General features: G+C 49.0%; 1 protein-coding gene across 1 annotated transcript in view; it reads right to left on the reverse strand.

Moving 5' to 3' along the window:
• Nucleotides 1-589: 589 nt before the first annotated feature.
• LOC122548839 (dermatan-sulfate epimerase-like protein) overlaps nucleotides 590-16964 on the reverse strand; it is a 51366-nt gene continuing 34991 nt past the window's right edge. Inside the window, exon 2 of the mRNA XM_043687678.2 lies at nucleotides 590-6710. Coding sequence (XP_043543613.2) covers nucleotides 4106-6710 — 2605 coding nt within the window. The 3' untranslated portion in view covers nucleotides 590-4105. The remainder of the gene's footprint in view (nucleotides 6711-16964) is intronic.

Consider the following 16964-nt stretch of genomic DNA (forward strand, 5'->3'; position numbering starts at 1 on the left):
GGATTTGCAGTAGGGTTAAAATCAACTAGGTAAAAATAATGACTGCAGATGCTGGAAACCAGATTCTGGATTAGTGGTGCTGGAAGAGCACAGCACTTCAGGCAGCATCCGAGGAGCAGTAAAATCGACGATTTGGGCAAAAGCCCTTCATCAGGAATAAAGGCAGAGAGCCTGAAGGGTGGAGAGATAAGCTAGAGGAGGGTAGGGGTGGGGAGAAAGTAGCATCGAGTAGAGGAGGAAAACTTCTAACCCTACTGCGAATCCACTTGCAAGGATGCCTGCCTTGAAGAAGTTTTCCTGCTCTACTCTATGCTACTTTCTCCCCACCCCCACCCTCCTCCAGCTTATCTCTCCACCCTTCAGGCTCTCTGCCTTTATTCCTGATGAAGGGCTTTTTACTGCTCCTTGGATGCTGCCTGAACTGGTGTGCTCTTCCAGCACCACTAATCCAGAATCCAGTTTCCAGCATCTGCAGTCCTTGTTTTTAACCAAAGGAGATTGTAAGTCAAAGGCTTGTTTGACCAACCTCCAGGAAGATCCTGGTTCATCTCCAGTGAGCAACATAGGAGAACAATCCTTTGGAAAACGATTTCAAGACTTTGTTTTTTAATTATAAGAATATTGGACATGGGGAAAGTAAGGCAATTTGATTCCCATGCAAGCATTGCATTCATTTCCAAATATTATTGGTTTGTCATTCTGAGTAGCTGAGAGTCATCCAATCTGGCTATGAAGAGTTTGTTTGTTTTCCAATTAGCTGTTGACATTTTCCAGGGGACGTGGGTGTCACTGGCTGAGTCAATATTTATTACTCATCCCGATCAGCATTCATTATCCATCCCTAGTTGCCCCTTGAGAAGGTGGGGGTGAGCTGCCTTCTTAAACCGCTGCAGTCCGTATGCTGTAGTTAGACCCACAATGGGAGGGAATTCCGGGATTCTGACCCAGTGACAATGAAGAAAAGGCGATATATTTCCAAGTCAGGATGATGAATGATTTGCAGGGTAACCTGCAGAGGGTGGTGTTCCCATATATCTGCTGCCCTTGCCCTTCCAGATGGAAGTGGTCATGGCTTTGGAAGGTGCTGTCTGAGGATCTTTGGTGAGCTCCTGCAATGCATCTTGTACATGGTATACTCAGCTGCTGAGTGCCGGTGGTGGAAGGAGTGGCTGTGGTGCCAATCAAGTGGCTGCTTTGTCTAACATTAAGCAAATAACAACAGACGCTTTAATGGGAAGGTGGATGGGAGAATTAAAGAGGCCGATTCAAGTAATATGACCATCCACAGGCTGCAATTTGTCCATGAGTTAGTCCCAATTCTGTAACAAATTTATCTGAAGTAATGTTCAGCGGTAATCTAACTTCACATCCTCTCCTGTTTTCTTATCCATTATCTGAGCAGAAACTAATGAAATTGGATCTGTTAGCAAATACCTGATGGTCATTTTTATTTACTCCACATGATGCTTTCAATTTGTCTCATCTGCCTGAAGAGACATCTTTTTGACCTTGTTGACTTCAACAATTCAATTATTTTTGTTTAAGTTACAATGACTCACCAGGTCCAAAAACAGTCTAAGCTCTGAGTCTGACAGGCGAAGTTCTGCCTGATATTTGCATAAAGCTTTGTGTCGCAAAACAATAGAGCTCTGCCGGAAACGATTCCACCCATCAAGGCTGAGCTTTCCCTTAGAGAGCTAACTGACTCGTTCTGCTCCATCACTCTTTCCTCATTGTCCTCCGAATACTTTAGATTAGATTACAGTGTGAAAACAGGACCTTCGGCCCAACAAGTCCACACCGACCCGCCGAAGCATAACCCACCCATAACCCTACATTTACCCCTTAGCTAACACTATGGGCAATTTAGCACGGCCAATTCACCTGACCTGCACATCTTTTGGACTGTGGGAGGAAACCGGAGCACCCGGAGGAAACCCACGCAGACACGGGGAGAACGTGCAAACTCCACACAGTCAGTCGCCTGAGGCGGGAATTGAACCCGGGTCTCTGGCGCTGTGAGGCAGCAGTGCTAACCACTGTGCCACCGTGCCGCTCACTAATTTGATTTCCCCTCCAACTATTTATCTCACATCTTTATGAAAGATCCTTTCGATTCTGCCTCCAACATCATTTCAGGAAAGGCACTGCAGTTCGCTGAGGCAGTGACCTGGTGGTAATTAAGTATTCAGAGGCTCATGCTGATGTTCAGAGAGACATGGGTTTAAATCACACCATTGCAGATGGTTGCAGATGTGTAAAGATATGAGAAATAACAGTTTCACCCAGTGATTAGTTAGGGTATGGAATGTAGTGCCTAGAAAATGTAGTGGAGGCTGGTTCAGTTCAGCGCATTGGATGACTATTTGGATACAAAATACAAAGGTATGGGGAAGATAAAGGCAGGGAATGGTACTCCGTCTTGATGCTCATTTGAACTGCTGGTGCAGACACAATGGGCCAAATGGCCTCCTTCTACAGTGTAACAATCCCATGATACTGTGAAACCTCCTAAATGCTCAATTATTGGTCACTTAAGGACTTTACCTCAGTACCCCATCAATCAGCTGCCTTCCCAGTGGGTAAGGTGGCTAGCTTCCTGACTGGGAAACCAAGGTCATGTAACTGCTGGGTAGTGCTGAGGATGGGGGTCCCCCCAGTTGGACCATTCTGTGGAGACATCAGAGGCATGGGCCCGACCCCCTTAACCTCTCTCGCTGTGACTCCCAACCCGATGAGTATAAAATCTACCCACCTCACCACCATTGGTTCCTGTGACGTCAGGCTGCACCAGGGTGGGGGGAGGCGGGGCGGGGGTTAGTCCCAGACGTTGCTAGCCTCTTATTGGATAGCAGCATCTTGGGCTCTGAGACGCCAATGTTGAGGTCTATGATTGGCCAAGAAACATGCCCTCATTCTACTTATCTGGGATCTGACTGGATGTGTTTTCTTGGTAGTAAGGGATTGGCATGTTCGTCAGTGCACCCAACACCTTTTAACAGAATGAACCCAGGGAAAATTTAACGCATAGAAACTGACAGTAACACAGAGGAGCCATTTGTCCCATCATGCCTGTGCTAGAAAAGGTAGCATTTCCTGTCAAGGTCTTTACCTCAAATGCTCAATTTCCAATATCATCTCTCTGCCTCCTTTTTAATAACGTCAATGGCAGGCAGGGAGCTGAAGGGAAAAGGCTCAAACTTCCAGTCATCTTCTCACTGATATTTTGGGAAACCAAAAGGCTTTGACATTTGCTCCTTCAAGAAATAGATGACAAACAATCCTCTAAACCCAAAGAGAGAAGTCGTGCCCTGTATCAGAAATCCATCCTGTCGATGTTCCTTCATCATGGCGTTAAGGTTAGCAGAAATGAGGCCCCTCTAGCTGATCAATCACTCGCCCTCTCCACCCAGTACAGTTTCAGACTCATTAAGTTGGCCGGTGTTTTAATTCATTTTGGAAACCACAATTTATGGGTTCCATGAATTTTGCACGGCTGCCCCACAGTGCATTTTGACACTACCATTTTAGCAAATGATAAATTGTAAGCACTGAGGATGACAGCAGAACTCCCAGTGAGCCAGCTATCTTATTTTTTGCTCATAAAACTCTTTCTTTTCAGGAGTGGCCAGGCCAGATTGATGTCTTAGACAATTTGGTCCAGGAGTGTAAGAACCGGCTACAGAGAAATGGAGCAGCTAATTATCATTTAATGGGTTCAATTGAACAATGCATTCTTGAGTTTTAACTCTGTGTGATTAATGCTATCACATTATTAATGATTGAATGCTGCAAGATTACTTCCATCTTTCTGTCCCATTCGCAAAAGACGCCTCAATTTTTCCCTTCCCTCCTCTTTGGAAAGATTCCCTGCCATGTCTGCCATTCTCTCTGCAGGACCCTGTGGGAACACTAGCCAAGATTACTTTGGGAGCACTGTGCCCAACAGGCAACACACACCCAGTGGTGCTCCGGCTCCAGACGCCAATTTTTCCAACCGTTGCGTCTGCGCTGGGATCTTCCTGACCTAATCAATGTTGTTTTTTTACGCCGGCACTTTGGAGATGGCCCTCCCCTTCCTCTCCCCTCCCGGCTGGCAGAGCTCTCAGCTGGTCGACCTGGTATAGCCGAGTTGGCTCATCACTGACCAGCAGGTATCCTCGATGACCCTGATGTCCTTTGGGGGCATCCTGTCCCTCCAGGTGTGGAGACTGCCAGGCGAGACCTCACCCTCGAACGGGAGGTGGAACAGGTTGGTTGAGGTGGCGAAAAGGATGCGGTTCAGGGCGGCCGGGGGGAGCACGAAGCCAAGGAAGGCGTAGACTCTCTCTGCGGTTTCCTGAGGTGCCTCAACTAGGTCCTCGAACTTCAGCAGGTGGTAGTTGCCAGGCGGCAGCTTCTTGTTCACCCTCAGCGTGGCCCGGGTGTTAGCCAGCCACAGGTGAGCCAGGAGGGACACCGGGTCCTTTTCCGTCTCCGCAAATTGTCTCCGGAGGGACTCGTACTCAAAGGCATAGCCGGAGTCCGGACGACACCTCTCCTTGCGCTGGTCATCTCGGAAGAGCATGGCCAGGTGCTGGGGCACATTCCGCAGGGAGTAAAGACTGGGCTTGCTGTTGTAGAGCAGGGAGTAGACCCAGGCACGAGGATCCCTCACCACATACAGGGCCCTCATCGAAGACCCGATCACGGCCTGCACAAAGGGCAGCTTCAGGGTCCAGCTCCCGCTGCTCAAACTGAGCACCACCCGGGCATTGGGATAGGAGGCCAAGTGCCTCCTCAGCCACTTGATGTACTCTGCGTCCCTCTCCAGGTTTTCCTTGTACTTGGAGTTCTGGTCCAGCTGGGAGGCTCTTCTCCGAGCCTTCTTCTTGCGGAGCGGGGGGCTGTTGTTCACCGCAGGGGCTCCCCGGGGGGGACCATGCAGGGCAATGTTCTGTAGGTGGAGCTTGGTGTTATGGACGAGGGACTGGAGCCATCCCTGGATCAAGCGGTAACGACCCACCCTCACGTCTGACTCCTTCCACTCACAGGCGTCGACAAAGGAATCAAATTCAAACTCCACCTCGGGCAGGTCGAGGTGTTCTGTCGGGACCCTGATGTAGATGAAGTCGGTGCTGTTGGCGAAGAGGTGCTTCAGCATCTCCGCCCCAGAGCCTGGCAGCGAGATGACCACCACCGGCGACATTCTCCCCAGACCCTCATCCCACTGCTCAGAGGGCCCTCCCTCGCCCTTGCCGCCATCCCCGCCCCCGGTCCCCCAGCCCATGCCGCAGGGGGGCCGGGAGCAGGTGCCCCACAGTGCCACCAGCTCCAGGAACCACAGGGTGATGACCGCCAACAAGGCCAGGCGCAACAGGCGCCCGAAGGAGATGCAGAGTTTCCACCTGGCGGCCACCAGCACCAGGCCGAAGCAAAGGCCTGCGCTCAGGAGGCTCCTCACTGCAGGCCCGAAGCGGAGGAGAGCCGGCCCAGGCCGCCCCGCGCCTCCGGACGGGGTGGTCCCAAAACCGAACCTGGTCACCCGGCGCCCGTCCTCCACCTTGGCGTAACCCCCGAAGCCCAGATAGCGGAAGCGGGAGGTGGGGTCACCGTACTGGGTGACCACGGACACCAGCAGCTCGGTGCCATTGACGGTCAGCGCCAGCCTGAAGCCCCGGGCTGAGTCGTCAACGAAGCGGCAGTCGGTCACCCGTGCCCTCGGCCCGTGGAAGATGTAGGCCACGCGCGTGACCTGCGCGCCCAGCGGGAAGGTCACGTTGACGTACTGAGTCCAGCGCTTCTTGAACTCCGCCGCTTGCTCTGCCTCCTGGATGCGGGCGGGCGGGCTGCCCCCGCGGTGGTCGAACCAAAACATGGTGTACTCCGCGTCCCAGATGTCCATCATGGCACCGTGGAGGCGGCCAGCGGTCTGGTGAGCCGCGTACTTGAAGTCGATGTCCAGGTTGTGGAAGAAGGCACTGACCAGCTGGAGCGGGGAGCCTTGGCGCTTCTCGATGTGGTCCACCACCAGCAGCACCTGGGGGTTCAGCAGGAGCACTGCCCGGTACACGCTCCGGAGGCGCATGGAGGAGGAGTAGGCGGGAGCGGCCTCACCGCTGGCAAACAGCATCCCTCCATCCTGAGTGGCCGTCACCAACTCACCCGCTGAGCTGCCAGCCTCACCCGCCATCCAGTTGAGCCATTGGCCGCACTCACCAAGCTGGCCCTCCCAGGGCTGGTTGCACTGGCTGCTGGGCGACGGCGCAAAGACCAGCACGTTGTTGAGGTGGCTGTACTTGGGCCCGTACAGAGCCTCTGACACGAAGACCTGGCCGCCGGGAGCAAAGGTGAAGGAGTTCTGGTCCGGGTGCTCGTGACCCGGGTTGAAGTTCCTCCAGCCGTCGATCCAGGAGTACGGGCTCTCATGGACAATCCCGTAGACCGCCCGCCCGCCCAGCTTCCCCGACTTGAACGAGATGAAGGTGTTTCCCGGATCGCTGGGCAGACCGCCCCCATAGGTGATGACCCCCCAGTTGGAGAAGACATGGAGGCTCGGCGTGCCGTGGCCAGGGGGCGGCTGTGGGCTCAGATCCGGGTCGTACCAGATGTACTCGGTGTGGAGGGTGCACCACTTGTGGGCGCTGGAGGGCTCCATTGGGCCATCCTTGGGCCGATGCTTCCTGATCTGCTTGGCCAGCCAGTTCCCACTGCCGTTCCTCAGCACGTACCTGCAAGACACAGAACGGATACCCAAGCTTAGACAAGAGCGAAAGGGGAAGAAATAGGAACAGGAGCAGGCCATTCAGCCCCTCGAGCCTACTCTGTCGTTCAACAGGATCATGGCTGATCCAACAATCCTCACGTCCACTTTCCTGCCCCTTCCCCATCAACCTAGATTCCCCGACTGATCAAGAATCTATCTATTTCAGCCTTAAATATACACAAGGACTCTGCCCCCACAGCTCTGTGAGGCAAGGAGTTCCAAAATCTCTCAACTCTCCGGGAGAAGAAATTCCTCCTCATCTCAGTCTGAAATTTGGACCCCTTTATTCTGAGCCTGTGCCCTCTGGCCTTACACCCTCCCATGAGGGGAAACACTCTCACGGCATTTACCCCGTCAAGCCCCGTAAGATTTCTATTCATTTCAACAGGATCTCCTCTCATTCTTCCAAATTCCAGGCATTCCTATTCACAGCTTGAATCCAGGAAGAAGACCATCAGAAACAGGAATGGGAGTAGGCCATTTGGCCCCTCAAGCCCCTACCTGCCAGACGATAGGATAGACACTGATCTGTCATTCCTCACGTCCACTTTCCTGCCCTTCCCCCATAATCCCTGATTCCCCTATAGATCACGAATCTATCTATCTCAGTTTTAAATATACACAAGGACTCTGCCCGCACAGTTCTCCATGGCAAGGGGTTCCAAGGACTCACATAACGCTCTGGCAGGAGAAATTTCTCCTCATCTCAGGCTTAAATTAGGGGCTCTTTGTTCTGAGTCTATGCCCCCTGGTTCTGGACTCTCCCACGAGGGGAAACATCCTCTCAGCCTTTACCCTGTCACGCCCCTTATGAATCCGAAATGTTTCAGTGAGACCACCTTTCACTATTCTAAACTCCAAAGGTAACACTCCCAGCCAGTTTGGCCTTAGCGCATGCGACAATTCCTCCGTTCCAGGGGCCATCCAAGCGAGCCACTTCCCGGATAATTCCCAGCCTGCGTTGCTGCATTTATTCTGCACGTTCCCCCAGGTCGCCAGCAAGACTGCAGTGTGTGAAAATCTCAGACGGGAAGCTAAACATGAAAAAATAGTCACTGGGATTTGGCAGAGCTGCTGTATATCATTGCCAGCTCCCTGAGTCAGACACACCGGGAACCAGCAGAATCTGTGTGAGGAGGAGCCAAAACAGTTCACTGGTCACCCATCAAACATCCAGTAATTTTCCAGACAGCCCCCTGTACTTCAAACAAACAGGAAGGAGAACGGTGGAATCTGACAAATAAGGATAAGGATAATCGAAAGAGATTCTACAAGTACATTAAGAGCAAGAGTAGGGCCCCTTAGAGATCAAAGAGGTTGTCTTTGTGTTGAACCTCAGGAGATGGGAGAGATATTAAATGAATAGTCAGTTTTTACTGTGGAAAAAGAAGTGGAGGCTTGAGAACTCAAGGAAATAAACATTGATATTTTGGAAACAGTTTGCATTACAGAAGAGGAAACACTGGAGGTCTTAAAAAATATAAAGATGGATAAAGCTCCAGGACCTAATCTAGTGTATCCAAGGGCATTGTGGGAAGTTAGCGAGGAAATTGTGGGGCTCCTTATAGAAATATTTATATCATCTATAACTACAGGTGAGGCGCCGGGTGACTGGAGAGTAGCTAACATTGTGCCTTTGTTTAAGAAAGTAGGTAAGGAGAAGCCTGGGAACTACAGGCCTGTGAGTCTGACTTCGGTGGTGGATAAGGTGTTGGAAGGGATTCTGAAAGATAGGATTTATATTTGGAGAAGCAAGGAATGATTAGGTATAGTCAGCATGGTTTTGTGTGAGGGAAATTGTGTCTCACAAACTTGATTTCATCTTTTGAGGAAGTAACCAAGTGGATTGATGAGAGCAGAGCAGTAGACATTGTCAACATGGATTTAGTAAAGCCTTTGACCAGGTTCCACATGTAGCCTAATAAGTAAAGTTAGATCACATGGGATTCAGGGTGAGCTTGCCAACTGGATACAAAATTGGCTTAAAGGCAGGAGACGGAGAGTAATGATGGAGGATGGTTTATCGGACTGGAGGCCTGTGATCTGCGGTGTTCCACAGCGATTGGTGCTGGGTCCACTTTTGTTTGTCATTTGTATAAATGATTTCAATGAGAATAGGAAAGGCATGGTTAGTAAGTTTGCGGATGACATAAAAATTGGTGATAAAGTGGACAGTGAAGAAAATTACCTTAGATTACAAAGGTATCTTAATCAATTGGGTCAATGCGCTGACCAGTGGCAGATGGAATTTAATTTGGATAAATGTGAGATATTGCATTTCGGTAAAACAAATAAGGGCAGGACTTATACAGTTAGAACAGAGAAACCTAGGGGTTCAAGTACATAATTCTTTGAAGTTTGTGTTAGATATAGACAGGGTGGTTAAGTAAGTGCTTGCCTTCATTGCTCAGATCTTTGAGTAAAGAGTTAGGACGTTATGCTGAGGTTGTATAGGACATTGGTGAAGCCTCAACTAGAGTACTGTGGTCCAGTTGTGGCTTCCCTGTTACAGGAAGGACATTATTAAGCTGCAGAGGGTTCAGAAGAGATGTTGTTGGGAATGGAGAGTTTGGGTTATAAGGAGAGGCTGGATAGACTAAGACTTTTATCACTGGAGCATAGGAAGTTGAAGGGTGACCTTATAGAACATTTATAAAATAATAAGGGGTACTGAAAAAGTGAATGGCAGGTGTCTTTTCCCGAGGGTGGGGATTTCAAGATGGGGGCATATTCTTTAAGGTGAGAGGAAAAAGATTTTAAAAAGACACGAGGGGCAATGCTTTTACACAGAGAGTGGTTCGTAGGTTGGAATGAACTTCCAGAGGAAGTGGTGGATGTGGGTACAGTTACATTTAAAAGACATTTGGATAAATACATGAATAGGAAAGGTTTGGTGGGATAAGAGCCAAGCACAGGCCGATGGGACTAGTTTAGATTGGGATTATGATCAGTTGGACGAAAGGGTCTGTTTGTGTGCTGTATGACTCTATGACGGTACAAGAGGAGGCCATTCAGCCTGTCACATTTCTGTTCACTGTTTGAATTGAGTGTTATTCCACACCACAGCTGTTTCCGTTTCATAAATTCACAGCCGAAAGGTTCATTATTACCTTGAGCCATTCAATCAGCATTTTTTACTTTAAAATGTTGGTCAGCAAAACTTTACTATTGCTTTTCACTCAAAGGAAGCCGGTCTTAACTTGATCTCAAGTGCAGGAGGAACTGAACCCCTTCAGTTAGGTATTATATACTGAATGCTGTGACGGCTAACTAACCTGACTGTTCCCCTGATCACTGAGAACTCTGTTCCCCCAGACTCGTACAAAGGTTTATGTGCACAGATCGGAGCCTTTTAGCAGATTCAATGGAATCTGACTCAGGTAAGCTTCACACGGTCAGGAGGGAGAGAGCACATCCGGAGTGAGTCACAGCCTGAGTGAGTATAGAGAATATACAGAATCCCCACAGTGTATAAACAGGCCATTCGGCCCAACAAGTCCACACCGACCCTTCGGAGAGTAGCTCACCCCAGACCCATTCCCCCTACCCTATATTTACCCCTGACTAGTGCAGCTGCACATCCCTGAACACTACGGGCAATTTAGCAGGGCTAATTCACCTAACCTGCACACCTTTGGACTGTGGGAAGAAACCGGAGCACCTGGAGGAAACCCAGGCAGACACGGAGAGAATGTGCAAACTCCACACAGACAGTCACCCGAGGCTAGAATCAAACCTGGGTCCCTGGCGCTGTGAGGCAGCAATGCTAACCACTGAGCCACTGGAATGCGGACACAGTGTGGAAATTTGGTGCAGAGAAGTAGAGGAGCCTATTACATTGTCAGGGGTTCGGTTCAATTGCATAGAAAATTATAAAGTCAATTCCCGCCTCAGGCGACTGACTGTGTGGAGTTTGAACATTCTCCCCGTGTCTGTGTGGGTTTCCTCCGGGTGCTCCGGTTTCCTCCCACAGTCCAAAGATGTGCAAGTCAGGTGAATTGGCCATACTAAATTGTCCGTAGCGTTAGGTAAAGGGGTAAATATAAGGGAATGGGTGGGTTGCGCTTCGGAGGGTCGGTGTGGACTGGTTGGGCCGAAGGGCCTGTTTCCACACTGTAAGTAATCTAATCTAATCTAATCATATACCTCATATCCGATAACGTGTGCATTGAAGGACAACACCCTCAATCCTGTGTTGACTTCCCCCCTTCTCCGTAATTGTCCCTTAGCTACTGTGACCAAAGTTAGATTCCTGACCCTTTCCATGCCCTATGTTCTATTACTTGTTCTGGAAACTTTAATAACTGCTGCTGAGCCCTCACCCCTTGAACACGTTGAAAGATCTTGTGTCCAAAGTTTGTTCCATCAATTCATCTACGTTATTCCAAATCCTTTGTGAATTAAGATACAAAACCTTTAAGTTTGCTCTATTATGGTGTTTTCCTGCACTTTTATAGTTCCTTGGTACAATGTGACATTTACACATTCTGTCCCTTTTATTTTCCAGTAACAGTCAGACCCATCACGAACCAGCAACCACCAACAGCACAACAGAACTTCAGGAGAATTACAAAAAGGTCAAGGGGCAGAGATGAGTGCCGTGACCATCACCAATGAGAAGGTGCTGGGGAAACTAAAAGGTCTGATGGTGGATAGACCAGCCAGACTGGATGGACTACATTGCAGAGTTCTGAAGGAGATAGAGGAGGAGATTGGAGAGGCATTGGTGGTGATCTTTCAGGAATCACTGGGGTCAGGGAGGATCCCAGTGGACTGAGAAACAGCTGCAGAAACCTGTTTAAGAAGGGAGGTAGGGGGCAGGAGATAGGAACGACAGGTCAGTTGGCCTGATCTCGGTAATTGGTCAGATTTTAGAGTCCATAAATAAGGAAGAAATTGCAGAGTACTTGGATATGCACGTTAATATAGGGCCGGATCAGCATGGTTGTCATGGTAATACATTGTAATATAGGGTCGAGTCAATATGGCTGTGTGATGGTAATATAGGGCCGGGTCAGTATGGCTGTGTGATGGTAATATAGGGCCGGGTCAGTATGGCTGTGTGATGGTATATAGGGCTGAGTTAGTATGGCTGTGAGATGGTAATATAGGGCTGAGTCAGTATGGGTGTGTGATGGTAATATAGGGCTGAGTTAGTATGGCTGTGTGATGGTAATATAGGGCTGAGTCATTATGGCTGTGAGATGGTAATATAAGGCTGAGTCAGTATGGCTGTGTGATGGTAATATAGGGCTGAGTTAGTATGGCTGTGTGATGGTAATATAGGACCGGGTCAGTATTGCTCAGTGATGGTAATATAGCGCTGAGTCAGTATGGATCAGTAGTGCTGGAAGAGCACAGCAATTCAGGCAGCATCCGAAGACAGGCAAAATCGACGTTTCGGGCAAAAGCCCTTCATCAGGAATAAAGGCAGAGAGCCTGAAGCGTGGAGAGATACGCTAGAGGAGGATGGGGGTGGGGAGAGAGTGGCATAGAGTACAATAGGTCAGTGGGGAAGGAGATGAAGGTGATAGGTCAGGGAGGAGAGGGTGGAGTGGATAGGTGGAAAAGGAGCTGGGCAGGTCAGACAAGTCCGGACAGGTCAGGGGATCGAGTTGCTGGAGGTTAGAAGCTCGGATGAGGTGGGGGAAGGGGAAATGAGGAAACTGTTGAAATCCACATTGATGCCCTGGGGTTGAAGTGTTCCGAGGCGGAAGATGAGGCGTTCTTCCTCCAGGCGTCTGGTGGTGAGGGAGCGGCGGTGGAGGAGGCCCAGCACCTCCATATCCTCGGCAGAGTGGGAGGGGGAGTTGAAATGTTGAGCCACTGGGCGATTTGGTTGATTGGTGCGGGTGTCTCGGAGATGTTCCCAAAAGCGCTCTGCTAGGAGGCGCCCAGTCTCCCCAATGTAGAGGAGACCGCATCGGGAGCAACGGATACAATAGATGATATTAGTGGATGTGCAGGTAAAACTTTGATGGATGTGGAAAGCTCCTGAGTCAGTATGGCTTTGTGATGGTAATATAAGACCGGGTCAGTATGGCTCTTTGATGGTAATATAGGGTTGAGTCAGTATGTCTGTATAATTGTAATATCGGGCTGAGTCGGTATGGCTGTGTGATTGTAATATAGGGCTGAGTCAGTATGGCTGTGTGATTGTAATATAGGGCTGAGTCAGTATGTCTGTGTGATTGTAATATAGGACTGAGTCAGTATGGCTGTGTGATGGTAATAAAGGACCGATTCAGCATGTCTGTGTGACGGCAATATAGGGCTGAGTCAGTACATCTGTGATGGTAATATAGGGGTGAGTCAGTATGGCTGTGTGATGGTAATATAGGGCCGAGTCAGTATGGCTGTGTGATGGTAATCTAGGGCTGAGTCAGTATAGCTTTGCCATGGTAATATAGGGCTGAGTCAGTATTGCTCTGTGATAGTAATATAGGGCCGGGTAAGTATGGCTGTGTCATGGTAATATAGTGCCGACTCAATATGTCTGTGTGATGGTAATATAGGGCTGAGTCCGTATGGCTGCGTCATGGTAATATAGGGCCGAGTCAGTATGGCTGTGTGATGGCAATATAGGGCCGAGTCAGTATGGCTGTGCCATGGTAATATAGGGCCGAGTCAGTATGTCTTTGTGATGGTAATATAGGGCTGAGTCAGTATGGCTGTGTGATGGTAATCTAGGGCTGAGTCAGTATGTCTTTGCCATGGTAGTATAGGGCTGAGTCAGTATGGCGCTGTGATGGTAATATCGGGCTGAGTCAGTATGGCTGTGTGATGGTAATATAGGACCGACTCAGTATGTCTGTGTGATGGTAAAATAGGGCCGAGTCAGTATGGCTCTGTGATGGTAATATAGGGCTGGGTCAGTATGTCTGTATCATGGTAATATAGGGCCGGGTCAGTTTGTCTGTGTGATGGTAATATAGGGCCGGGTCAGTATGGCTGTGTCATGGTAATATAGGGCAGAGTCAGTATGTCTGTGTGATGGTAATATAGGGCCGAGTCAGTATGTCTGCGTCATGGTAATATAGGGCCGAGTCAGTATGGCTGTGTGATGGCAATATAGGGCCGAGTCAGTATGGCTGTGCCATGGTAATATAGGGTCAAGTCAGTATGGCTGTGTCATGGTAGTATAGGGCCGGGTCAGTATTGCTGTGTGATGGTAATATAGGGCCGAGTCAGTATGGCTGTGTCATGGTAAAATAGGGCTGGGTCAGTATGGCTGTTTGATGGTAATATAAGGCTGAGTCAGTATTGCTGTGTGATGGTAATATAGGGCCGTGTCAGTATGGCTGTGTGATGGTAATATATGGCTGAGTCAGTATGGCACTGTGATGGCAATATAGGGCCGGGTCAGTACGGCTGTGTGATGGTAATATAGTGCCGGGTCAGTATGGCTGTGCCATGGTAATATAGGGCCGAGTCAGTATGGCTGTGTGATGGTAATTTAGAGCTGGGTCAGTATGGCTGTTTGATGGTAATATAGGGCCGACCAGTATGGCTGTGTCATGGTAAAATAGGGCTGGGTCAGTATGGCTGTATCATGGTAATATAAGGCTGAGTCAGTATTGCTGTGTGATGGTAATATAGCGCCGTGTCAGTATGGCTGTGTCATGGTAATATAGGGCTGGGTCAGTATGGCTGTTTGATGGTAATATAGGGCCGACCAGTATGGCTGTGTGATGGTAATATAGGGCCGAGTCAGTATGGCTGTGTGATGGTAATAAAGGGCCGAGTCAGTACGGCTGTGCCATGGTAATATAGGGCCAAGTCAGTATGGCTGTGTGATGGTAATATATGGCTGAGTCAGTATGGCACTGTGATGGCAATATAGGGCCGGGTCAGTATGGCTGTGTCATGGTAATATAGGGCAGAGTCAGTATGTCTGTGGGATGGTAATATAGGGCCGAGTCAGTATGTCTGCGTCATGGTAATATAGGGCCGAGTCAGTATGGTTGTGTGATGGCAATATAGGGCCGAGTCAGTATGGCTGTGCCATGGTAATATAGGGTCAAGTCAGTATGGCTGTGTCATGGTAGTATAGGGCCGGGTCAGTATTGCTGTGTGATAGTAATATAGGGCTGAGTCAGTATGGCTGTGTCATGGTAATATAGGGCTGGGTCAGTATGGCTGTTTGATGGTAATATAGGGCCGACCAGTATGGCTGTGTGATGGTAATATAGGGCCGAGTCAGTATGGCTGTGTGATGGTAATAAAGGGCCGAGTCAGTACGGCTGTGCCATGGTAATATTGGGCCAAGTCAGTATGGCTGTGTGATGGTAATATATGGCTGAGTCAGTATGGCACTGTGATGGCAATATAGGGCCGGGTCAGTATGGCTGTGTGATGGTAATATAGTGCCGGGTCAGTATGGCTGTGCCATGGTAATATAGGGCCGAGTCAGTATGGCTGTGTGATGGTAATTTAGAGCTGGGTCAGTATGGCTGTGTGATGGTAATATAGGGCCAAATCAGTATGGCTGTGTGATGGTAATAGAGGGCCGGGTCAGTATGGCTTTGTGATGGTAATATAGGGCTGAGTCAGTATGGTTGTGTGATGGTAATATAGGACCAGGTCAGTATTGCTCAGTGATGGTAATATAGGGCTGAGTCAGTATGGCTGTGTGATGGTAATATAAGACCGGGTCAGTATGGCTGTGCCATGGTAATATAGGACCGGGTCAGTACGGCTGTGTGATGGTAATATAGGGCTAAGTCAGTATGGCTGTGTGATGGTAATATAGGGCCAAATCAGTATGGCTGTGTGATGGTAATAGAGGGCCGGGTCAGTATGGCTTTGTGATGGTAATATAGGGCTGAGTCAGTATGGTTGTGTGATGGTAATATAGGGCTGAGTCAGTATGGTTGTGTGATGGTAATATAGGACCAGGTCAGTATTGCTCAGTGATGTAATATAGGGCTGAGTCAGTATGGCTGTGTGATGGTAATATAAGACCGGGTCAGTATGGCTCTGTGATGGTAATATAGGGCTGAGTCAGTATGGCTCTGTGATAGTAATATAGGGCCGGGTAAGTATGGCTGTGTCATGGTAATATAGGGCCGACTCAGTATGTCTGTGTGATGGTAATATAGGGCTGAGTCCGTATGGCTGCGTCATGGTAATATAGGGCCGAGTCAGTATGGCTGTGTGATGGCAATATAGGGCCGGGTCAGTATGGCTGTGTGATGGTAATATAGTGCCGGGTCAGTATGGCTGTGCAATGGTAATATAGGGCCGAGTCAGTAGGGCTAGGTCAGTATGGCTGTGTGATGGTAATATAGGGCCAAATCAGTATGGCTGTGTGATGGTAATAGAGGGCCGGGTCAGTATGGCTTTGTGATGGTAATATAGGGCTGAGTCAGTATGGTTGTGTGATGGTAATATAGGACCAGGTCAGTATTGCTCAGTGATGTAATATAGGGCTGAGTCAGTATGGCTGTGTGATGGTAATATAAGACCGGGTCAGTATGGCTCTGTGATGGTAATATAGGGCTGAGTCAGTACATCTGTGTGATGGTAATATAGGGCTGAGTCAGTATGGCTGTGTGATGGTAATATAGGGCCGAGTCAGTATGGCTGTGTGATGGTAATATAGGGCTGAGTCAGTATGGCTGTGTGATGGTAATATAGGCAGAGTCAGTATGTCCATGTGATGGTAATATAGGGCCGGGTCAGTATGGCTGTGTGATGGTAATATAGGGCTGAGTCAGTAGGTCTTTGTGCTGGTAATATAGGGCTGAATCAGTATGGCTGTGTGATGGTAATATAGGGCCGAGTCAGTATGTCTTTGTGCTGGTAATATAGGGCTGAATCAGTATGGCTTTGCCATGGTAATATAGGGCTGAGTCATTATGGCTCTGTGATAGTAATATAGGGCCGGGTAAGTATGGCTGTGTCATGGTAATATAGGGCCGAGTCAGTATGGCTGTGTGATGGCAATATAGGGCCGAGTCAGTATGGCTGTGCCATGGTAATATAGGGCCGAGTCAGTATGTCTTTGTGATGGTAATATAGGGCTGAGTCAGTATGGCTGTGTGATGGTAATCTAGGGCTGAGTCAGTATGTCTTTGCCATGGTAATATAGGGCTGAGTCAGTATGGCTCTGTGATGGTAATATCGGGCTGAGTCAGTATGGCTGTGTGATGGTAATATAGGACCGACTCAGTATGTCTGTGTGATGGTAAAATAGGGCCGAGTCAGTATGGCTCTG

The sequence above is a fragment of the Chiloscyllium plagiosum genome, unplaced genomic scaffold (assembly GCF_037043375.1).
Source record: "Chiloscyllium plagiosum isolate Xiang-an unplaced genomic scaffold, Cpla_swu_hap1 HiC_scaffold_4, whole genome shotgun sequence".
Classification (NCBI taxonomy): domain Eukaryota; kingdom Metazoa; phylum Chordata; class Chondrichthyes; order Orectolobiformes; family Hemiscylliidae; genus Chiloscyllium; species Chiloscyllium plagiosum.